This window comes from Humulus lupulus, chromosome 2 (genome assembly GCF_963169125.1).
Source record: "Humulus lupulus chromosome 2, drHumLupu1.1, whole genome shotgun sequence".
NCBI lineage: Eukaryota > Viridiplantae > Streptophyta > Magnoliopsida > Rosales > Cannabaceae > Humulus > Humulus lupulus.
In genome coordinates, this window is record NC_084794.1 from 289381864 (window position 1) to 289408550 (window position 26687).

The 26687-nt window shown below is 28.1% G+C and overlaps 2 protein-coding genes across 3 annotated transcripts; one reads left to right on the top strand and one right to left on the bottom strand.

The window, feature by feature from the left end:
* Positions 1–394: 394 nt before the first annotated feature.
* LOC133819735 (beta-glucuronosyltransferase GlcAT14A) lies at positions 395–3395 on the bottom strand. Its single transcript, XM_062253058.1, has 4 exons — positions 2613–3395; positions 2415–2490; positions 2201–2316; positions 395–1216 (listed from the first exon to the last, which is right to left on the bottom strand). Exons 1-4 carry the CDS (start codon positions 3214–3216, stop codon positions 702–704), a joined length of 1311 nt encoding a protein of 436 aa, XP_062109042.1. The 5' UTR covers positions 3217–3395; the 3' UTR covers positions 395–701.
* Positions 3396–12428: 9033 nt separating this feature from the next.
* On the top strand, positions 12429–14190 carry LOC133819738 (GATA transcription factor 1). 2 transcript variants are annotated; one of them, XM_062253060.1, is made up of 2 exons: positions 12429–12718; positions 13314–14190. In XM_062253060.1, exons 1-2 carry the CDS (start codon positions 12575–12577, stop codon positions 14031–14033), a joined length of 864 nt encoding a protein of 287 aa, XP_062109044.1. In that variant the 5' UTR covers positions 12429–12574; the 3' UTR covers positions 14034–14190. The 2 variants fall into 2 exon arrangements, with proteins under 2 accessions (XP_062109044.1, XP_062109045.1); XM_062253061.1 differs by having other exon boundaries at positions 12434–12698.
* Positions 14191–26687: the final 12497 nt, after the last annotated feature.

The window sequence follows — 26687 nt, forward strand, 5'->3', positions numbered from 1 at the left end:
TATTTAAAAAAAAAAAAAACTAACTAAATTTTATATGATCAAACTTTTTATTCATTTATTTATTCATTCCATCACATTGTTTAAGCTGTTTGTTTAAGCTGTTTTTGTTTCCAACAATATTTCACTATGTTAGTATAAGAATTCTTCAATATAATACTAATTCAACCGCTCACAATGCAGCACTTGTTTTAAACACTCATGGTGCAGTGTAGGCGGTGAGGAAGCTAAGAATTTTCTCTTGGAGGAACAAATAATGTTTCTTACATTTTAGGGTAGCAAGCAATATCATGATTTTTATAATTTTTTACACTATTTTATGTATTTTTAAAAAATTAAATTATAATAAATTTGTAAAGAAAAGAAAAAATGTGTGGAAGCTTGAGCTCCTTAAATCTTAAGCCACAACCTGACTCTATGCAATTGATACAAATCAACATTAAACGGAGACAAACTAATGCCAATTCCAGTAATGTGGATCACATACATCTTTAGCACAACATAGTATGATTAATAACGCAAAATGATTTCTATTTTCTAGTGCCCGTGACATGATAACAACACCTCAACTCAAATGAGCCTATAAACAATCTAGTGTGTTCCTAAAAGAATTGCCACCAAGTGGTTAATCTTTTCCCCAAAAATTTACAAAAGGTGGTGTAAAGGGCAGAGCTTGATAGTCGATACCCTTCATTTCTTGGTGGTCATTCAAATATGCATCTATTAGATGTTGAGGTACCATTGGAGAACAACTCAACAATAAGTTTCTCCAGTCTTTTGGCACCTGGACCAGGCCTCAGAACATCAGCATCTCCCCATACAGAGCATGTGCTGTTTCTAGGCTCACCTAGGCACCACCCACCAGGCACAACGTCGCCTCGGGCTCGGCTTAAAATTTCTTGGTCGATACGGTCAAGTAATGGATCATTCAGCTTGAATTTAGAAGCGAAGGCTGCCCCACTTTGAATCATTGGATCAAAGTCATCAGAAATGACCCGACGGGGCTCCTCCTTTGGGGGTATGTCGAAGTTGGCATATTGTAGGTTGTGGTTTACAATGGTTTTGTTGAACTGTCGAGAATTGCATAAAATGGTGGGGAAGTAGCTGGAAAGTGCTGAAGGTGTGTTGGAAAAATACATCAACAGAGTCCTAGGGAGGTTATCCGTACCCAGAATGCAGAATTCAATAAAATTACGGCTGTAAATGGAGAAAGATGAACCTGCACAAAAATTGGCATCAGAATCAGACATTTTTGGGAGTTGAGGTTCGCCATAACTATGTAACGTATGCAGAAATAAACAAGAAGGTTGGTGAGCAAGGAAAACATGAAACATCCCAAATTAGTTCGAGTTTAGAAATGATAAATTGCAAGTCTAGCCTACGAAAGAAGCTACAAATTCAAGGATCTAACGTCAATAAAATCACATTTAGTCATATGCGATTTGCAACTTTGCTTTCTTCTTTTTACTAATAGCTAGTGTCCATAACCTGTAAACAACAGCACACTTTGCTTGCACCTAACTTCTAAATATATGTCGTCGTTCACGTGACAAACAAAAAAGGTCATACATGAAGATCATAGTCCCAACAGTTTTTCATACTGGATCGTTCAACACAATGGTACTGATCTGGATGGAACTCTGAGCACAGGAAAGATTCGGCCAGAGAAATTGGCAGCTTTGAACACCAAATTGAACAAAATCACTGTTCGCTCAACTCTAGGTTCCATACAACTCCATTCGCCATAGATATTCTTATTAGCAATTCAGCATTGAGAAGCAACAAGCAGTAACTAATAGGAACCACTACCTAATTTTGAGCTTCAAAAATAGATAACTCGTTTTCATCATACTTAGTTCACCTCTAAACAAAAATGTAAAACCAGAAAGCTAAACCTCAAAATCATTAGCAACAAAGAATTTGGACCAGCAGTTAGTTAACCTACATTTGCAATGCTGCTCTAGGTTCTTGCAAAACTTCATATCAACCAGTAGAAACATTGCTTTAACTCTAAATTAATACTAAAAGCTTTTTACCATCATTAACTTCCTAACTAATCTCTGCAAATTCAAAAAGTACTAAAGGCAACTGAACTGCAGATCAAAATAACTCACAGAAAAATTAGAGTTACCACCAAAAGCAGCATATAGATAGATTTTATCGTTGAATCACACACTGATGGAAAAAGAGGAAGAAGCAGTACCTGTGAATAGTCGATACGCATTAGGCAGTTCCCGCTTCTGTGAAGCATAAAACATCGATGATCTTTCTGATAAATAAAGCCCTGGATCTACAATTATGGGTTTTAACTTCTTGGACCTGCAGCAGCATCAAACACAGTCCAAAACTTCATCACTCATCAACTTCCATCACAGCAAAATCAAAATCAATGAATATGAAAAGAAAATTGAGCATACTCTCTCCAGCCAATGTAGCTCGAATGACTCACAAAGTTGAGACTTTTGGGCAAGTATGACAAAATGTGAAGAAGATCTGAACAGACCCAGAAAAACCCACATCAGAATCCAAGAGAAGGAAACCAAAATTTGGAAACAAACCAAACCAGTTTTCATATAAAAAATAAAAATCAACCTAGAATTGAACGACAGCCGTACCATCCTGCGTGACGAGTGGGTAATCACCGGCATTGAGACTGATAAACCAATCCCAACTGGGGGCCAACCTGAGAAGCATAGAAGCTCCATGAAGCGTGAACGAGAGAGACGAAGACCCTTTCGGGTACACAAAATCGGCCTTTCCAATCACATCGACGTTCTGGGCAGCTTTAAAAATGGGAACCGACTGAACATTAATGGCGAGACGGTCCCTCTCAGCTCGGGAAGCAAATCGGTCCAGGTGAAGAAGATAACGGTTCCTGGGGTGGTACGTAGCGGAGAGCAAACGGATGATCCGAGCAGAATCGCCGCTCGACCCGGAAATGAGGTAAGCGATCGAAGGGGGACGAGGAGGATCCGAAGGGTTGTTGGCGTCGAAGTGGGTCTGGCTGGTAGGGAAGAGAAAGGGGTCGGGTTTGGGTCTGGGAGGAGGAGAAGGAGAAGTGAGCGGCGAAGAGAAGAGAGCGAGGAAGAAGAGGAGGGAGAAGAGAGAAGTAGCTAAGACTACGGAGAGTGTGGTTTTCGGGTCTTTGAGAGTGGCCGTGGAGAGCTTGAACGACGACGACGACGGCAGATGCGGCGTCGTTTGGTGTGGGGTTTGCATTTCGGGTTTTCCGGGGCGGTGTTTGGGGGAGAATTCTGATTTGGACAAAACAATGATTCGATTGTTTCGTTGTTGGTGTTTGCTTTCTCTTCAAGTGATCTCTTCTCCTCTTTCTCTCGATTCTTTTGCTTTTCTATCATATTCCTCCTCTCAACACTCGGGTTCGCTCAACATTTCTTTCTAGTTTTTTATTTATTTTTTTCTTATTATAAATAGTGCCTCTCGATAAAATAAGTTATTTCGTAGTGGAGTTCAATTTTAATAATTCTTTACAAAATGATTTTTTATAATTTAGTTAGGTAAGTAGTTGAAAAATTTAAACAGTTCGTCAAAAATTTTAAGTAACTAATAAAAAAATTTAGACAATTAATCAAATTTAGACAGATGTTATTTTGTAAAAAATTATTAAAAATAAATCAGAATACAAAACTAATTAAAAAAGTGAGGTTATTTTCATCAATTTCTCTTATAAATAATAACAATTAAACTTACTCCAATTATTTGGATGGCACACTATAAAAAAAACAACAAAAAAAATTGAAATATGAGGTCTCATGTATAAAAATATTAAATAGTTGATGTAATTAAGAAAAATGAACAAGGCTATTCTTCCTCTAAACTTATAATTCAAAGATGTTTGTGATTGTTTTGGGGCAGCTTTGTATCAACTCATCCCTAATAGATACAATATGAGAGTGGCACTTAAAATCTTATATCAAAAAATTGGTAGGGGTACTCAAAGCTCCGAAGAGATTAGGGTTATGCAAAAAAATTTGCAACCCGCCCAAGTCAATCCAAAAAAATTGACATAAAATGCAATTTGAAAAATCCGATCTTTATTTAAAACTTTCCAATTATTATATTGGGCGGGATGAAATTTTTGACAACTCACCCAAGCCTAATATAACCCGACCCATCCAATTAAAGATTTGTCTATTTTTTTTAATTTTAGATTTATTTAATTAATACTTATACATATATAAAACTAAATTCAAATTAATTTCTTTATATAAAAAAACTCTATATTTTGAAGTAACAATTATTTTAGTTACAAATACAAACTAAAAATAGATAAAATAATAAAAAAAAATAGTGAAAATGATTTTTTTAGAAAAAAAAAAAAGTTTTGTCAGTTAACCTGCCCAAACCGATGGTCGGGTTTAACTTCAATTTTTTTTAATTGGGTAGGTTATGGATTGAAAAATATCAACCAAATTATAAATTTGAGTTTGTCAAAATCCACTCAACTCGCTCAAACCGACCAATGAACACCCCTAATAGAGATTAATTACTTGTATAATTTTGAAATCTACCACAAGCATAAGTGGTTAGGTATATTTTTACTTGGCTTGACATGGTAAAGAAGAATACGTATGCTATGCGTTGTCCAACATTGGATCCTACCACTACCAATGCGAGTATTTTCTGACCCCTATTATGCCCTACTAGGTTTTTGGCATTCCAGCAAACAGGTATATATTTAGGAATAAACTTTATCACTATTAAAATTGGAACAAAATACAAATTAGAAGAGTGATTTCTTTCATCAAACAAAACTCATTATCTAGTCAAATAGCATGCTCAGTCAATCCATGAACCACAATATAAAATTGCAACCAACCAACATAAGAGAGATGTCTTCAGAATATTAGACAATAAAACTTTAATATTAAAACCGAAAGCTTCAACTTCAAAGATTGATAAAACTCCATAAAGTAATGATATAATGTGCCACTGTTTTTTAAAACAATGAATCTCAATTTTATTATAAATGTGATTTGTTGAAAAAATTGCCACATCACTATGTGCATATTTTGGGTGCACACATTATTACTCAACTCCATAATAGATTAACTTGAAAAGGCATTGAACCACCGGAAATATCGAAAGATATTGATAAATTACAAATAATAATAAAATTAAATGGCAGCTAAAATATTTAATATTTTCAAAATGTTATATTTTTATATTAATTTTTTTATGGTAAAAATACTAAAATGTAGCATTTAAACACCCAAATCATTTTTTTAATTGGAAAAATACTTAAAGTTTTTAAAATGCAGCATTTAAACACATCAACAGGTAAAACATCACATAGCTAAAAAAAATTTAAAATAGAAAATAAAAAAAATTATTTTAGTAACTTTGTTTATTTTTTTCATAAGAAAAGAAAATTAAGTATAAAAATATAATATTTTGAAAATATTATGTAATAATAACACGTCTAAACTGAACTAAGGAACCTTCCGTTAAAATTGGTATCAATTAATGATAATGATAATGTTATTATTATTAGATACACAAATAATATTGAGAAAAAAATTCATTTAATAGCCTTTAATATTTTAAAAGTAAATAAATTCAATTATAAAAGTAATTAAAGTGTGTATATTAAATGGTATCAAATGCAGCTCGTTTTTTAGTTCGCTCATGAATAGAATTAGTGAATTGTAAAATATATTTTAGAAAAAGTTTATATATTCAAAAATATATAATTAATATACATCATTTATATGTAATTGTTTTAAGTATCTTTAAATGAGAAACGAAACCAAACAAAATATAAAATTGTGAACTCTGAAAAATATGATAATATATTTTTCAATAAAATTAATTTGATTAAACCCTAAACCGCAGATTAGTAGAAATATTGGATAAATATTTAATTAAATAGAAAATTATTAGAATAACTGAAATCTTGGATAAATATTTAATTAACTAGGTAACTATTTTTTTCCAATTCGTTACTAAAATAGGGAGTAAATAAGGGAAATTAATTTAGAATCTTAAATAAATGAAATGGAAATAAAAACTAAAACAAAAAACAAAAAAAAAAATTGTTAACTAAAATGGAAAGTAAATAAAGGAATATAATTTGTAATCTTCAATAAAATCAATTGAAATGAAAGCTAAAAAAATTCGTTGACTAAAATGGCACTAAATAAAGGAAATTAATTTCGAATCTTTAATAAAAGAAATTGAAATGGAAACTTAAAAAAAACAGTTAACTAAAGTGGAAAGTAAATAAACGAATATAGTTTGTAATCTTCAATAAAATCAATTGAAATGAAAGCACAAAAAGTAAAATCCAGTAAATAAATGAAATTACTTTGGAATCTTGAATAAAAAATATTGATATGAAAATTTACAAGAATGGCTAACTAAAGTAGCAAATAGCTAAAGAAAAATTAATTAGTGTTTTATTTATTGAAAAAGTAAAATTAATTTTTCGGTTACCATAATCTTCATCGGATTTTGTTATGTTTTTGTTTTGTTTTTTTCTTTTTTTAAAAAAAAAAATAGAAAAAAATCATGTTCAGCTTTGTTTCTTTATTGCTAAGCAAAATTTGTGTAGTACATACATTACATTACTATATCTGGGCCAGCTCTTCCGATCTTTTAAAGAAGCCCATTGTGATGGAGCCCAGGTTAATAATGCTTTTTAGAGATTTTCTTAAATACACTTTTTTTTTGTTTTTTTTACTTTTAAACGGTTCCTACTTTTTTTTTTCCAAAAATATACAATCAATCAAGTTTTTAAAATTACGATTTTTAAATTTCATAATTAAAAAAATACGATTTTTAGAAAAAATAATTAAAAACATCTTAAAAACAACTCACTATATATTTCTTTAAACAAAATATACCATAGCAACAAGACATCAACCCAAAAACAACGTGAAAACAACATGAAAACAATACAAAAAATAAAAACAGATAAAAATGTAAAAATTTCTTTAAAACCGTAAAATTGAAAGAAATTTTTTTTTTAGCAAAAATGAGTATTTTTTTATTTATGGATTTCCTTTTTTTGATGTTGTTTACATACTTATATACATGAAAAATAATTTTTCCATCAAAATTTGGTAATCTGGTAAAAAAAAAACGCAATATATAAATTTTTTTGTCCAACATACATGAATAAAATCCCATATTTCTATACAAGAATATCTAGAAAAGATGTTACATTAACTTGTTACCTATTTTCCCATTAGTTTAGCTCGTTACTTGTTAAAAAATTCAAATTCGAAATTGATTTATCATTTTTAAATAAAAAATAAATTTGATAAAGTGGTAAGGTAATTAGTTACCACTCTTCTTAGTTTCAAGATACATTGGTAAGTAGTTATTAATATTTTGAAAAATATGTCAGAGAAACCAGTTACAAATTTTCTTAGTTTCTAATAAATCTCTCATATTTTTTAATTAAAAACTCCTAATCTCATTAAAAAAAATGAACAAAGTTTTAATTATTATATTTATGCAAAAGTTTGAAAAAATCTCATGTATGGCACTAATTGGGCCTATATGGTCTGATTGTCAATGCAAAAAGCCCTAGAAATAGAATGTGTTTGCATAGAGGACAAAAGAATGAAGATGTATCGATGATAACTAAATTTGACAAAATAGAAACCCAACAAATTTTGGTGCCAAACCAAATAAATGATCTTCATGGGCATATAAACTCATAGAGATACAAGTGATACCATATCATTATCAATGGTAAGATCTCTTCTATTTAATAAATGTGTAGACAACTAAAGTTATTGGTTTAACGGTTTTTTATTTTTTTTTCTATTAATTTTAACAGAATATTCTTATATTTAACTATAAATTGTAAACTTGACTTAAAATTATATAAATAAATAATTAAACAAATTAAAATAGGATATTTTTGAGATATTTTATAATGATAATTATTTAAAAACAATAAAACTATATATTTTATAACTTAAATAAAATTTAATTAAACTTAGACTTAATATTATATTAAACATATAATATATAATATTTTGTTGTCATTGCCAAATTCAAAAACTATAATAAATATATACTTAAACAAAAATTAATTAATTAATTAATTGAAAAATGATATTTTTAAGATATTTTATGATAATTTAAATAATTAAATCATATTTATTTAAAAATAATAAATGCATACATCATTTTTTTTATCATATAAATTTATGTGATAGTTTGTTTTTATCGAGTGATTGAAGTTCTTTTTCTTCCTCAAATTCACTAAAGGACATTGTAAGATACATTAGAAACTAAAAATAATTGATGCATGTATACTACTGTCTACACTATGATTTTTTCTATTATTAATTTCATTTTAAATATTATTGTATTTTATATATATATGTCATATAACTATGTAAATATAAATATATATATATATATATTTATGTCAACGTTGTGTTTAAATGTCATATATATAAAAATTATTGATATAAATATTTATATATAGTATAAAATTATTATTCATTCTATTATATATATTTTCCAAAATCCCAATTGAAAAGAGTTTTTCTTGCCAAGAGTTAAGAAGTGTCCATATACTCTTTCTTTGATGTCACCAAAATGTTTATATGAAGGTAAACCCAAGTTTCATTGATGACATATGGTTAGATGGGCATATCAAAAGCTGGCTGCAATAGCTTCATCACTTCACCCAAACGCCAATCTCTCTTAATTGCACCTCAATAATGAGCATTACATCGATAGAACAATAAAAAGCTATCACCTGCACACACACACATAAAAAAAAAAAAAAAAAAGTGTGGTGTTTGTCATGAAATTTGCTCCATTTTGTACTTCATTTTGAAATTTACACAAGTGAGAAATAAATATAACTATGATGGGTCACCTTGAGGAAGTTCTCACTGTGGAACAACATTGTCCTTTAAGTACCAACAAATGCATCCCATTGTGAGCATAACTTGTTTAGTAATTAGCCATTCAACCTTGTCAAATATTTTACTCATATCTTAGATTGAGTGCTGCGGCTCAACAGCAACAAGCACATTACAAAGGCAAAAAAAATTTGAGTCAAAAAAATAAAAAGAAGAGTGGCTCAACTATGTGCTCATCCACATAACATTTTCAAAAATTAAAAAAATAAAATAAAAAGAAGCTTAGCAACGTTGCCACTGCCAAATACCATTGCCCGCCAAAATTATCTGCTAAACTAGTGTACGATGAGACATGGCAATAAGACTGACAAAACTCAATCAAGCAACAAGAGTGACTCCTGCGTTGGGATGCTCTTAGAACCCATATTGTAGAAGAGACCTGCATAGGTTTATTTTATTAAGTTGAAGTGACTCATAGTTTGGAGAGTTGTGATTTTAAGAATAAGTATGATGTGGTGTTCGGTAAAATAATATTTTATTAAATAGTTAATTTGTACTTGATAATATTTTGTAAAATGATTTTTGAAATATACTGCACATCTATATCAATATAAAATTATTATAAAAAATCACATAAAAAAAAAAGTCTCATTTAAGTGGGATCAATATTTTGGTTGATAAAATTAAAGAGGGTTCATCATTATAATTAAGAATCTCTTAAATTGCATTGGTGATAAGAAGGACAACTATATGTCGACAATGAGTCATGCCATCAACTCCGAAATTTATACTTTATAGATTATAAATAAGAATTTATTTTAATTTTATAACATGAATACTCTTTTTTGACACTTAATAATAATTATTATTATTCTCATTTTTTTAAATATATATTTTTATCTTAACAGATTACATTCTATACTAAGAAAAATATAACATATCATAGGCATAGCCTAATAGTAATATACATCTCCTCACAAGGAGGATGTCTCACTCTCAAGTTCAAAGTTCCATATCTCAATGTTAAAATATATTTAAAGTAAATATTATTTTGGATATTATGTTTTTCAAAAGTTATTGAAGTGATGCGAGGTCGACCAATGGTCCAATAATATGGGTTTTCTTTGAATTTGAGTTTTAGATGAATTCAATAACTCATGTATTCATTTTAGATGAATATGGGTTTTAGATGTTGAACATTTAGTTTTTATTTTTTATTTTTTATAATTTGGGTTTGGGATATTCAATTTAGTTTTAGTTAAGTTTTGTTTAAGATTTTAAGTTATATAATTAAGTTTAGTATTAGATTAAACATTTAATTTTGTTCTAATTTTTAATTTACTTTTTAAAGTAAATATTACATTTAAATTTTTTTTAATATTAAAATTAATTTAATATATAATAAAACTTGAGGGTATTTTAGTTATATTGAAAAATTGTTTGACCAAAATTGAGTCTAGTGTATTATTTTGTTCATTTTTACAAAACGTGGGGTCTAAATTGTCATTATACTAGATGCAAGCAACGTGCAATGCACATTTGCTGATTTTTATTTAGAAAATTGATTAATTATTCTTATTAAAATTTTATGAATAAATAAAAAATATTATATATTCAAGAATGACGTAAACATATCAAAATAAAATTAAACCAAAACATTATTTATGAATTTTTAAAAATATATATATATATATATAATATGATAGCATTTTAGATTAAAAACTGTCCAATTTAAGGGATAAAATATTTATGATATTATTCAAATTACACCTTAATGATTGGAGAATGATCTTGTTTATTATTGATAGAAAATAAATATTATTCTAATTTCTTATGTAGTTACACAATTATAGTAGTTGTACACACGGCATCTATATATAATATATTTATAATGTTTATTGTTATTCAATATGAATAAATATATATATATATAAAAGTTAGATCAAATGAAAAAAATAACATTTTTTCTTTATAAATTTTTTAATAAAAATAAAAATTATGTATTATATATTATTATAATGATATTTTATAATATTTATATGAATATAATTATTAAATATTTAGTTTTGTATTAAATATTATTATAATAATTATATTTAAATTCATATTAATATAAGTATTTATTCCAATGAAATTTTATAAAAATTAAAATTATAATATTTGAATTTATATTAATATAATTACTAATATTTAGTTTTGTATAATATATTATTATAATAATGTTATTTTATAATATTTGAATTTAAACTTATATTAATATAATTATAGTTTTTTGCCGTAATTAATCTTGTATTTTTTTTTTAAGAAAAACTTGTATATTTATTTACGTCAGATTCTAGTAGTTTTCTTTAAAATAACAATTTATTACAAAAAAGATAATATCCATAGTTAGATAAGGTGATAAATATATATATTTTTATTTTTTATAAATATGTCGAAATGGAAAAATATCTAAAAAGATATTAAGGATATTCACTATTAATTTCTTTGATTGCTTCCTTATAATGATTGGATAATGTAGTAATAAATCAAATAAATAAATATCTATGAAATAATAATAATAATCTAGAAGCATGTTAGCTTACTAATATGGAATCCAAGACTGAATCAAATTTTGGAAGTGAATCAAGACACTATTCAACGTCAAAACAATATCCTAACTCAAAATATTAAGTTATTATATTTATTACATAAAAAAGACAAAAAAACAAAATCAAATAAAAAAGATAATTACATAATTAAGGCAAATAGCACGTGAGCATCACGTGTTAAAGTAGCAAAGCAAAAATATTTGCGTATCTAACCTCACCTACTGCAACTACTCACCAAATTGGGAAGTGGAACGTGGGACTGGAAGTGGGCCCCACCACCTCACATGCAAATGGGCCGTCCAATGGGCCCCGCGCTTTTCCAACTACAAGACAATTAGCCAAGTATTCACAGTATCATCGCCGACACGTGCGCTGTCGGGGCATGGTCAAATTATTTCAATTTAAATTAAATTAAAAAAAAATGCATAATTATATTAAAATTAAATACCGAATTTACGTGTTACACGTGTCAGAATTTAATTGGTGCGATGACGCGTACGGCTGGAGCCTCCTCAGTTAGAGTAAGAGAGCATCGTTTCGATCGTCCCAGATGGGGATGGGGCGGGCCGTCCGTTTGCGTGAGCCGCCCGTTCCTTCCCGTGAAACGTGATTTTCTTCTCTATTTACCATTATACCCTTCGAATTTGGAAAATAATTATTATTATTTTTTTCTAATTAAGTAACGATATTTGATTTGATTCGATTTTTTTTTAAAAAATAAAATAAAAATGGAAGGCATTTGATTCATAGTAAAGCATCACATAAAGTACAAACAGGTCCCAGCCACGTCAGAGGGCCATGACAAGTTGATTGGACTGTACTACACAATGTTTGATGTGAGGTGTAGGGGAAAGTATTGTGTACCGAAGCACAGAGTAACTTTTCTTTCCTCTGTACGTTGTGTATTACTACATACTTTTTTTTTTGAGGGAACAGTAATTTAATTATTAAATATAAAAGCAGAAAAGAAAAAAAATTCTACGGTCCTTCTTTTCTTTCACACCCAGAAAACCCTCGTCAAAATATTAAGGGATATTATAGCCAACTTCTTCTTCTTCTCTCTCTCTCTCCAAAACCTCAGTTTCTCTAAGCTCAGAGAACACCTTTTTTTCTTTCTTTCTTTGACCAAAAATGGAGTCCCTCGACCCGGAGGCCTATTTCGACGGACTTTTGAACTTTTCCGACGACGAAGGAGATAAAATTAGCAGAGACATATCGCTAAGGAGTAATGAGCTTTCGAACTCGTTCGGTTCAGGTCGGCCTTTTCATTTTGATGTAAGTTTTTGTTCGTCTGTACTGTCTTTCCTTTAGCGAGGTTAGAGAGAAAAAAAGAAGAGAGAAAGAAAAAAGGACCGATTCCGGTGATGACTCGGCCGAGTCTGTAGTGTTCACTGAGTTCCCTGCTTGAAAGCGCGCTGACTCGGTTAGGTTTAGAAAAGTTTGGCCGAGTCGACTCGGGCGAGTTCGCCAATGACACGAACACGATATTAAATGAGGATTGGGTGGTGCACGCCTTTGATTGATTGCGATAACATGGGGCAATATTTTTCCGGTTTTATTTTATCTTTTTGGCTAAATGACATTTTTGCCCCTGAAAACGTTGCCATGCTATATAAATATTCAGAGAAAGCAAGAGGACAAAAGTGTCATAATCATATATACGATGCTTATTTAATAATAGTATTTATCAAAATTATTGTTGCCACTTGCACATGTGAGCTGTTATTCAACCATTTTCAATTAATATCCACCAATAAAAAATAAATAATATTTAAATCTCCCGTCTTAACGAAAAGACCATAATACCCCCGTGTAAATTAGGTATTTCCCTATTTTTTTTTTTCTCAAATTATATATTTTTTTTCAACAGGACATAGGGAAGGAAGAGGAAGAACTAGAATGGATATCAAACAAAGATTCGTTCCCGGCGGTGGAATCGTTAGCAGACATTCTCTCCGACCACCCGGGCAGCGGCGTCGCATCCCTGAAGCTGCACAGCCCGGTGTCGGTGTTGGAAGGAGAAGGCAGCGGAAGCAGCAGCAGCAATGACAGCAATAACACCAACACCAGCGCAACGACACTAACCAGCTGCTTCGGCGGCCTGAAACCGCCGCGCAGAGCCCGCAGCAAGCGCCGGTGCAGGCGTCGCCGGGGGAGTTACTTTGATCTGACGGGCAAGCAGCAGTGTCTGAGCATCAAACACTGCGGTGATAGGTATATTGACACTGTCAAAGCCGAGAAGGCGAAGGAGAAAGCAGCAGCTACTAAGAAAAAAACAATGAAATCGTCGACGATGATGATGATGACGACGGCGAAGATGATGACGACGACAATAACAGGGAGAAAGTGCCAGCATTGTGGGGCTGAGAAGACCCCACAGTGGCGGGCAGGGCCGTACGGACCTAAAACGCTCTGTAATGCATGTGGGGTTCGTTACAAATCGGGGAGGCTGGTGCCGGAGTACAGGCCGGCGAGCAGCCCGAGTTTTTCGAGCGAGTTGCATTCGAATTCGCACAGGAAGATAATAGAGATGAGGAAAGTGAAAAACATGGTGGGGATGGTACTGAATAATCCTGCCGAGTCTGGATAACGTGTACTAGTAATATAGTAGTGTAATATTGGTTAGCACTGGCAGTTTTTTCTTCTTCTTCTTCTTCTTATTTTATTGGTCAAAGTTCTAGTTAGGATTAGTGTGTTCTTTTGTATTGGATTAGATTATTTTTAGTTCAGTTCTTTGTTTTTTCTTCTTTCTTTGATGATGATCGTGCTTGTAGACTACTTATAAAAAAAGAAGAAATTGTATTATTAGGCTTGGTGGGGGTGGGTTGACATGTTGTAGTAATAGTGTGTTTGATATGATCATGCTTTGTAGACTTACGAAAAAAGAAGATAGTTTTTTTTGGGGACTATTTTATTAACTGAATTTGGTGATTATAGATTTGGGAAGAATGTGGTTTTTGTTAGGTTTGATATGACTTAGCTGTGTAGTGGCTTTTATATATATATAAATATATAAATAAATTTATATCGCAAAGTTTGATATATAATACATTTCATTTGGTTATAAGTTTGTTATGTTTATAATTACGTTTTTGTTATTGTGAGCTTGTTTGAGCTAGCATAAGGATGTATGAAGCTTCCATTTGATTTTGTAAAGTATGGCTTTTTTGTTTGTTTGTTGGATTATCTGATAAATTGGATGCTTTGTGGTATTTTAAGTAACTTAATTTTTATCTTCTTTTGGCAAATATCAGAAACAATCGCACATAGTACTACTGAAACTGCCAAAAAATGACCTGTTTCTGAGTAAGGATGGTATGGAATTGGAGCTACTTTGGTCTATGTTTCCAACAATTAAGAAAGTAGTAACCCTTTAACTAAATCTTGAAAAAGCTGGTTCAGAATCTAGACCCTCGTAATATAAGTGGGCCAAAAACTCTTTTAGACAAGTCTGATTTTCTCATTGCAAAAGTTTCCATTCCCATTCACTTGCTTTCTTTTTACACCATTTCTTCAAAATAAACCATTGGCAAGGAATTGTAGTTTTTTTTTTTTTTTTTATTTCTTGGCAGTGGGGACAGAATGCCATGATCATGAAAGTGAGGGGACAAAAAACCAATAATTCATCACTGTGAAATGGCCTGCAGTCAAAAGTTGGTAGTATGAATGAAGTAAAATGATTGTGAAGTTTTTTTTTTGTTTAGGGAAAAATGATTGTGAGGTTGAATATGTATTTATTTTTTTTTCATTTTGTGTTTTTCTTTTTATTATGTTTGGTAGACTATGACTTCTTTGCTTATGGAAATGACAAGCTATCATGCTGTTACGGATGTTGATTGGGGGAGTATGGTCTTTGGTTTTGGTCACATGGGTGGTTCTATATGTTTTGCAACATGAGTTATATTATAGTCATTTCATTGAGTAAGTTAAAAGGAAATATCACAATTAATGGCTTCTTCTAGAAATGTAAAGAATAATGTGTTCAATCAAAATATATCCTAAAATATTACACAAAAACATTACACAAAGTGATGTGACATTTAGCCTAGCTAATCATATTTATTAAAAATAAGACTCATTATTTTAAAAAGCAGTAATACGTCATTGTGTGTAATATTTGAGTGCATATTTTGAGTGCACATATCATTACTCATAATGCAAATATGAAGAGTATATCAAATGATCCGATTTGGGATTTGCTACCACAAAGTCCGAGATTTGATTCTCTCGTACCTACATAACAATTGTTATTATTTTTTGGCACTGAATATTATACGCCACTGTGTGTAATATTTGAGTACATATTTTGAGTGCACATATCATTACACGTAATACAAATATAAAGAGTATATCAAATGATCCGATTTATGATTTGCTACCACAAAGTCCGAGATTTGATTATCTTATACTTACATAGTAATTGCTATAGTTTTAAGGTCTCCAAATATTATAATTTTAGATGGGAGTCTAATTTTTTCTTTTAAATGTAATTTATTTTCTTTATTATCATTATTTGATCATAATAAAATCATTGGCATAGAATCATTATCATTATAACCTTAAATCATAAGCATGAGACTTTTTTTCAAGGGAAAAAAATGGGTGTTTGTTATAAAAAGTTTGTTTAGTTATGTAAAAGTGATTGAACATTAATGAGACTGGTACGTTGTCTGGGTGTGGGTATGGAATCGAGTGTGGAGCAGCACCGGATTGCAAGTATATATATATATATATGTAGATTCTAGGAATTTGGTCATGTACATAATAAGAACCATATCAAATCAAAAATAATTGTGTAGTTGATTTTTTTTTAATACACTGTTCTTGAATTGACATATGTCTGTAATGAAAGTTATGAAATTGATGATACATATGGACTTTTGTTCCATTCTAAAAAAAATATATATAAATATATAAATTGCTCAAGTAGGTCTTTTTGATAATAAAGTACGAAAGTAAGTTATATAATAGCAAACACAAATTGTAAGAAGTAATTTGAGGAGGATTTTTTTGGTGCACACTCTTGGTTTTTTTTAGTTCCGGAAGTATTTCGGGTAATTTTATTTTTAATGAATGTGTATATTGTAGTTATTTAGAGCATTTTGTAAATTTTTTAGAAAATTTTAAATAATTTATAATGCAGAAAATAAGGTTCAAACATGTTATTTTCCATAGGCATAAAAAATAGTCACGCATGTAACAAACTATTTGAACTTTGTTTTCTACACTGTAAATTAGGGGTTTTCAGGATCCAATCCAATCTAATTATTCTGAACCAATCCAATTACAATTGGATTAGATTGAATTTGTAAAGTTGGATATTAATTAGATTGGAACGGAAAATAGATGAGACTATGAAAATCTAATTAGGAACTGATCCAATGCAATTACAATTAAAAAATTATATTCTTTTTATATATATAAATATATCATATTAATTATAAATATATTTAATTTTCTTATTTTTTCTTCTTAATGTTTAGCACTTTGAAGATGATATTGTTATTGTTTTCATGTTATGTATAACACTTTAGTTATTAGTTTTGACACATTAGTAATAAAGTTTATTGAATTTAATATTGTAAACTTAATATTTTAAGAACTTAATATGGTAATTGTAAATACTTAATTTAGTATTATTACTACTACTACATAATATCTAGTTTTTTGTATATTCGTTTACTTGTTAATTTATTTAATATTAAAATTTAGTTTCAAAGATAATATAATCGATCCAATCCAATTACAATTGGATTCGATTTGATTGAATTTTTTGGCTGATTCAGATTGGATTGGATGATGGTTTCCAACATCTAACCTTTAATTGGATTAGTTGGTTAGGAGTAAAAATGTTAGATCTGATCGAATGAGTACCCCTACTATAAATTATTAAAATTTCTCGAAAATTTACAAAATACTCTAAATAACTACAATATATATAGTTATAAAAAAAAATTGCACTGAAAATATTTTCCAAGCTAAAAACTAAAAAGGGGTGCACCAGTGTGTCCCTTTTCGGGAGTGCACCAAGAACTAACCATAAGTTTATATGTATTTGAGTATATAAGAACCTTGTGGAACATGGAACTCAAATGTGAGCTGGTATTGTTAATGTTCTTAACCCTTCAAAATATATATTTTTTTGAGTGAAAATCAGATTTAGCGGTGAAGTTTATGATTAACCCAAATGTTGAATGTACTATGCAGTATTAATTCTTTCCTATATTTATCCATTTGCTATGATATCAGTTTGAGATCCAATATATATTCTAACCAAACAAGTTGCCTATATATTCACATAAATTTTTTTAAGTAAAAGGACTACGTAAGTCATACTCGCAATCGAGTTTATGCCAAGAAATTTAAATCCCATTTGTCGAAATTTTGTGTCTCATCTTTTGATAACTTGAATTAAGATGACATGTTATGTTTTAATAGGAACGAAATGGTAGAGAGTAGAGACACTAAGTTTGTAGATAAACTCATCGACGATCGATCAAAATATTCTAAGTATTGATTGAGCAAGGTGCATGCCAACCATTGGCCCTTATCTCAATTATGTATGGAAGATGATAGAATATATAGCCTAATAATAATCCACCAAAAAAGTTTTGACTTTACATGTAGTAGTGATCAGACTACAAGCTAGCCAACTCTCCAACCACATATAAATTGCTATCATATTTCATATAAATCATCATAAAAAAATATCTACATTTAAATATAGATTTAAATCAAAGGGATCTATTATTTAATATTCAAATGCTTAACATATCTCTAAGAAATGAGATTTTTTCCCAATCATACCATATTTAGGGTTGGTTTAACTTGGTTATATTGTTTTTTAAGTAACCCAATATAAGTAACCCAAATAAGAAGAAAAAAAGTTTAACCCGTCCAATAATTTTGGCGGTTTTGTTGGGTTAACCTGTTTAAACCGATCTTCATTGTTTTATTTTTTATTTTTTTGAGTTTTCAAATAATCAAATTCAATAAACTAAAAGTATAGTATATATTTTTCATGCTTAAAAATATTATATTATAAATTTATTGTTAAAAATATAGAGTTTTACTCTTTTAATTTTTTTTATGTATTATTATATAATATATATTTATATATATAAACTCTTATTTAGTTTATTTGAGTTATTTGGATTAGTTGAAATATTTTTCAATCTGTCTAATTATTAGATTGGGTGGTTTGAAATTTCGTTAAATTATTTGAGTTGCGATTTTGAATGATTTATTTGGTAGGATTGTACACGGGTTTCCAAAAAATTGAACAACCCTAGTATCTATTGCACAAAATATGAGATTTGATCAAACAAATTACATTTGGTAAAGAACCTCAGAAAGTTCAAAACTTTTAATCTGCATAAATTACAGCTGAAATGATTTAGCTATGGACGAAGTTTACTATCATTACAAAAAAAGATATCCCAACCTATTAGTCCCAGCATAATTTTTTTACACTAAATGTTACTTTTAATCGTAACAAAAAATTACTCTTGACTAGAAAGTAATATTTAGTCACTAGTGTATATGTGATGATAAAATGTATTGGGACTAAAAACATATTTTAGTGACTAAAAATTGTATTTCTTTTTATAGCTAATACTTTTAGTCAGGACTTTTTAATAATAACATAACATAATTATGTTTTTTTAATCACAAAAATTTTCAGTCACAAATTAAATTTTGTTGCGACTATAGATAAAAATTGTGTGGTGTATTCAAGATTAAAAATTGTTCGATATAAAAATGAAATTGTAACATACAATTGAAATTTTTATTACAGAAGTTGTCACATCATTTTTTATTACAATTCCATTAAATTGGAGGTTACAAACGTAATAAATTTTGTGACATATTCTTATAATATAATTAATGAAGATTAGTATGAAATTTGAAATTCCATCATTCTTGTACTATAAAAGGTAAGCAATTCTTAAGTATCTAGAGAAGATGTGAAACTATTTTAAAGAGATCAGATCATGTCGTAGGCTGTTGTGTTGTCACACAAAGTTGATATAATATTTGTCACATTATATGCTATCATATTTCTCAATTAATTTGCAACATTACCATCTTTTTCTTATAAAAATCTTATGTGTTTGTTTATTTTCTGTCCTCTTTGCATAACTTTTTTTTTATTCTTTCTATCAAGACTTCTGTAAACAATTCATGATAACCAGAAACTTTTCATATATATATATATATAAAAGGTATGATTGTAGTGCAACCACTTTTTTGTCGTACAACTATTTTTTGTTTTTGATACGTGAATAATTATAATCTCAATTTTGTAATATGACAGTATACAATGTATTATTTAGAACATTACACAAATTTTCAAGAAATTCTGAATAATTTATAGTGTTGAAAATAAGATTTAAACCGTCGAATTTCATACGCGTACAAAAATAAGCAAGCGTGCAACAATCTGTTTGAACATTATTTTCAGCACCGTAAATTATTCAAAATTTATTGAAAACTTATGGAATTTTCTAAATAATTACAATATACATTATCATATAAAAAAATATAATATAATTATTCACGTGTCGAAAACAAAAAATGATTGTACCGGTATTTAAAAAAAAAACGAATGCAACACAATCGTGTATGTGCAGGGATAGGAAATTTAAACAATTTTTGGGCCATTATCTCTGTAATGTTTGATAACCAAAAACTTTTCATACACATGAGATGAGTGTATAAGGTAATTGTATTATGTTTTATACTTAATTCAAGGCTGTGAAATGTTTTAAATAAAATATGACCTCAAATGCAAGTTTGGTGATACATATACACTAATAGAACGATTGTAGTCAATAGTCATTATTCTAACCTTTCATCACATTGTACGGTTCTATATCTCTCCAAATCATATCCTATCTTGAATAAAAAATATCATACTACCACACACTTTCCCAATAATAAATATATAAAAAGCTGACTAGGGCAATGTCAGTCTCTTTTATCTTCTTTCTTTCCTTATTATACGTCATATAATGATAGGGAAATTTGTCACTTTAGTCCCAAGGCCATTCTGTTTTCGACTATTAAAAAAATTATAATTTAAATTTTTTATATGAAAATGTATATTGCAGTTATAGAAGATATCTTATTATAGTCGGATGATTGCTATAACTACAATATATAATGTCATATAAAAAAATTAGGCTATTGTTTCTCTACATGCCAGAAACAGAAACACTTTTACCGACAAAGACTAAACTGACACTCCTACTATATAATCTTCCTATGATGATATAACTCCTCACACTAAAGTAATTAAAAAAAACTTTATAGAAAAACATGAAAGTTATGAAAGAGGAAAAGAAGAAAAAAAGTTTTTTTATTTTTTATTTTTTAATATCATTCTTTTTATAATTATTTTGTTCATAGTCTTGTACTCATGATTTTTTGCAAAATAACTTTCAAGCACTCTTGATACTATATAAATTTTTTTAGACATTGCATCGAAAATTCTCAACCACCATTATTTTGGATTTGACACAGAGATCATTGGGCAAAAAAATATTAAAAAAATTTACTTTATAAAAATGACATTATAAAATATTCTATTTTTATCCATTACTAAAAAAGCAAGTGTTGCAGTAGTACTTATAAACTCATTAGCCAAACCTTATCCTATTACCTTTGCTATATGGGGAATCTGAATTCTAAGCCATTAAAAATAGCATTCTTTACCTTATTTATAGGCTTTTTTTTTTCCTTCAAAAAAAAGATGCTAGGTGAGTCATGTTATTTTGTCTATATAGACCCAAATGAATTACTAATTAAAGCTGGCTCCTTTTGGAGAAAAAGAATTTTCAGTATGTGAAAAAGTCATTATTATATGTTCCGCTTTCTTTTACTCTTGTTAAAATATAAAAAGTTGCCCTACAAGCTGATCAGAATTGAAGATTAGTTTTATAGTTAAAAAAAAAACAAATATAGTATTTTGATGCTTGCTATCTATGTTGGGTAGCCATTTAACATGATACTTTTGCTATATGCTACTACCCTTACCCTAGTAGAAGTAAAGTATTTCGGTTATCATTAGTGATAATATTCTTCTAAAAAAAACATTAACCAACCATTACCTTAATAATATACTATTATGTTACCGTTATAAATTATTATTTAATTTAGTAGTGTTATAACAGATACATCTTAATCTTCTATCAATGAACCACCGTCTTAATCTTCTATCAATGAAACACCAATTCGGTGGTGTAGTAATAGAAAAAGCATCTTGTCCATTTTGGGTCAGGGGTTCGAGTTAATCCCGCCAAGTTTCTATTTTAGGTGGGTTTATGCCCTAGCTAGTTCCGGGCTTTTTTTGATGGTCCAGTTTTTTATGGATAGAAACTCATAATTCAACGTGTGAAGGGATTCAGTTCAGACCCTTAAATTGGTAGTATCTAGGATTGCTTAAAAAGCCAAAAGAAATAAGGAATGTGATCTACACCATGTATGTGGTCCCTTTTATTGGACCCCCAATAAGAATGGTACCAAAAAATGAATGAAAGAAATAATATCATCATAAAAAAAATAAAAAATAAAAAAAGCTCTCTATATTGCTCTTGTTTCAAAATCTTTTCTTTAGGTTTACAACATTTACACAATATTTTCAGTACAAAAATAAAATAAAAAATCATTACCTCATAATTATTAATATTAAATGTGGATAATTATGACACATTAATTACTAAATGGTTTTGTTTAATTAGTGTTGCTTGTAGAGCACTTAGGCACACATATACACAATATGTGAATCCCAATTAATTTATTAACTTCTCCCATGAGATGTGATCAAGTAGTAATTAAGCTACCTTATGAGAATAAACATTTAAATTATAGCCAAGTAGATTTTATAAGATGGAAAAAAGAGAAAAACAAAAAACCTCTTACCTCTATTATTCCTTTTGTTAGATATATACCAAAAACTCAAATTTTCTTTTTGTAAAAGTTTCCATTATTAAGGATAATTTGGTAATATACACATAGCCTTGAAGTTTTATTCAAACTTTTTTTTTTTCAACAATTAAAGTTTTTTTCTTGGTTGAATTTGTATTTGGGTTTAATGGGTTTACATTGATGATCCAAAATTCACACTCATATTCCCCCAAAATGGACCCATTTCCAAAACTTAAAATTCCTTTTGTCCATGTACTGATCACAGCCCAAAATTTTGAAATCTATGCAAAAGTAATCTATTAATATGATAGAATTTGACATCTCAATTCCAACAACTCAACTTGGATAAAGAAATCAAGAACACAATCTAGATGATTTTGATATATTGATCACAGTTTCAGTGAATGAAGTCAAATATAACTTCATCCATTGGAATGACTATCAGCCAATTTTTTTTTTGGATGGTCTTCCTTTTTTTTGGCCTAATTTCAGTATCATTATGACCTTTCAATAATTTTCTTTTCTTTGCACTTATTCTTTTTAGACTTGCTAACTTGTCATGATGATAACTCTGTTTTTTCATTTTTTATTTTTCAACTATTTTGTGCCATTTTTTAGTCGATCATTTTGGATTGAGACATGTTGATCAAAGATTGGAATCACTAATTTATATTATTTTTTTTGTTTTCTTTAAATTTCTTGCTCTTATTGTCTTGAATATAGATACTTAATTGATTAATATTAACAACTTAGGGTCTGTTTGTCATTGTTTTTTATTTTTTATTTTCAAAATTGTGCTTTAAAAAATGAGAATAAAAAACAGTTTTTGTAGTTTTAAAAAAACAACATGTATTTGGTTAATGTTTTCTAAAATTAATTTTTTAGTTTTTTTTAAAAAAAAAAGCTTAAATAAAAAAAATTAATAAATATACTTTACAACGATAAAAATCTTTTAAAAGTTTGTAATAAATAATAATATAAAATAATGTGAAAGAAAAAATGATGAAAAATAAGAAGAGAGAAAGCAAAGAGAGAAATTGATGCATAAAAAAAATAAGAGAGAAAATAGCGAGATAAAAAAATGAGGAGATAATAAATGACGAGAAAGAAAATAATGAGATATGCGAGATAAATTAATAAGAAAGAAAATGATGTGAGATAATAATAATTAAAAATATTATGTGAGAAAAAAATTGAGAACAACTAAAAAAACTTTTTGTTATTATCAAAATTTTATGTTATTTGTAATTTTATTTTTAAGAATTATTTTCTAAAAATATTGCTAAACACTCCTATTTTTTCAGAAAATAATTTTTAAATTTTAAAAACAAAAAATAGTTTTTTTTAGTTAAGTAGCTAAACACATCTTAGAGCACTTACATTGGATAAGCTAAAATTTGTTATTATTTATAATATAGAGAAAAAATAGTTAAGTAGCCTTCCATTGGATGATGTAAAATTATATTTTTTTACCTAAATGAATAGTATTTCTTTATATGTAGTGAAATACTATTCATCAAGCTATAAATATTTTATTATTTTTTTATAAACTTTTGTATATATATATATGAGTGTGATACTATTATGTTTAATTATTTTATTTCTTAAAATGAATAAAATATTTTTAAAAATATAATATATAAATAATGTAAAGAAGCAGATATATAGTATAATGTAAAAGTTTTGAGGTAAATTATAAAAATATATATTTTTGTGATATATTTTATAATACACTTTCTTTATAATATTTAGCTAAAACTCATAAAATCATCTTCCATCAGCTCTTTTATACATATATTTATAATAGCTATGCACAAACTCCAATTAAACCATCTCTACATTTACATATCATTTATATAATATTTTAATATTATTATTTTTCTTTATAAGCTTTCTATCCCCATTTAGTATATATTTATTATTTCTTTTTTATTTTTCAATTATTTTATTTTACTTTAAGTAATAAAATATGTTTAAAGATATAATATTTAAATGATATATAGAAGCTGATGTATGGTATAATACAAAATTTAAATGTAAAATAAAAAAATGTGTGTTTTGATGAGATATTTTAAATGATGGAGTAGATCACCCCAATATGAGTGCTCTTAGTAACTGACCTTTGAATGAATGACTATCCAAAAGAATTAAATAACATTAAGTTTGTTTTTATTTTGTTCATATATATGAAACAAACAAAACCCTAAACGCGTTTTCTGAGAAGAAGCCAAGAACAATATTTAAAAAAAACTTGAGAAAATTGGGGAGCAGTTTCTTAAGGATAACGCCAAATTGATGCATGTATATATTATCTTTGAAACCCTAAAAACAATGTTTACTTACAACTAGCTAAAGAATGAGTAAGTTTTAAATCACTAATAATAATAATACAATAAGATATATATTAGAAAACTCTGGGTTTCAAAATTATATAATTTTGTTCTTCAAGTGAAGTAAATATAAAAATGGAATAGTCAAACTTTTTTTAGATGGTCAAACTTGGTGTTGGCCTAATCTTGTTATTATGATTGTTTATGTGAAAATATATATTTTTTCTATGAATGTGTTGGTCTTGCATTGGTCCATATACCTAAATTACCTACTTTTAAAGGATAACTTCTACGGCATGAATATTATTAATGAATATAATCATATTAAAATAACAGAGAGCGACTATAATGGATTTTTTTTTTATAACATCGGTGCATCATTTTTCTATTTTCGGCACCTTGATAGATATAATCTTAAATTTTTTATATGACGGTATACATTATAGCTATCTAAAACATCATACAAATTTTCAAGAAATTCCGGATAAATTATATTACAAAAAACACGGTCTAAACTGTATGTTGTACGCGTGCTTGTTTTTTTGTGTACGAGTGTAAAATTTGACAGTTTGAAACCTGTTTTTGGCTTCGTAAATTATTCATAATTTATTGAAAATTTGTAGGATATTCTAAATACCTACAATGTACACCGTCATATAAATTTTTTTGAGATTATATCTATCCAGGTGCCAAAAATAGAAAAAGATGTACCGGTATTGCAAAAAAAAAGATGAGTTATACTCATTTCCTAAAATAATAATATAAAATCTTTAATTTATATATTTTTTTAATATATAATTAAATATAAATATAATTTATGATCGTACCAGAGTTATGATATAACATAACAATAATAATTTTTCATAAAAAAGACAATTTTGCTATATATATATAAAAAACCCCTACATTATCATCAAAATGAGATCAAAATAAAAAAATTAACCAAAAAAGTTATATTTCAACAAGACATTCAAATCCAAAAAAACACTACAAGAAAAATTAAAAGACTAAACCGAGAAACACGTATAAAGAATAGTAAAATTAACCCGTAAATAATTCAAAAACTACACTCAAATTCATAGAAATGAATAATTACAAAGCAAACCTAAAAAAATTATTCAATACCCAACTAAATTTTTTCCAAAATCACTTAACAAATCCAAATCCACCTAAATAAAAAAAACCAAATCCAATAAATCTAATACCTAAATTTGAAATACCAATCTATATTTGCTAAGTCAACATTTAACAGTATTATAAACGAAAAAAAAACTTGTAATGCAAAAAATTTAATTGAGACAATAATAGTCAGTTTGGTTGGGTGTAATAAAAATAGGAGAATGAAAATGCGAATGAGAATGCAAATGAAATTGAACAAAATTTAAAGTTAATAAAAAATATATTTTTTTATCATGTATTAAAATGCTATTTTATTCCAATTTTGAAAATAATAATCATTCTTTTGAAATGGTAGAAAAAATCATTCAAATGCTTTAGTTTATAAATAAACAAAAGAATAGAATAAAAATGAGTAAAAATGGGGCTTAAGACTATTTCCAACACATAACATCATATATAGTGTCGCACCAACACAAAAACTAAGAAATCTTAGCATCATATTTTTCTTACATTTTAATCCCAACACTAAAAATTACAAAAAAAAAAAAAATTCTTTATTATTTTATCTTATAAATTAAAAAAATATACATATATATATTTATTATTAAATACTAATTTAAAAAACAAAATAGTACGTGTCTTTTATTTTTGCTGTTGCTATAATACCCTTACTATATTTGGTGGGGTACTGTAGTTTGACAGCATAATGGTGAAATAAATGAAATTGAGTCGAATTTGATTTTGTGTCTTTTTAACACTATATTTATTATTTTGCAGTCCGTATATAGCAGCCCTAATTATAATAATCACAAAATATTAGAAATTTTGCTTCCAATATCCATGAGGTAGGCACTTTCGTTGTAAAA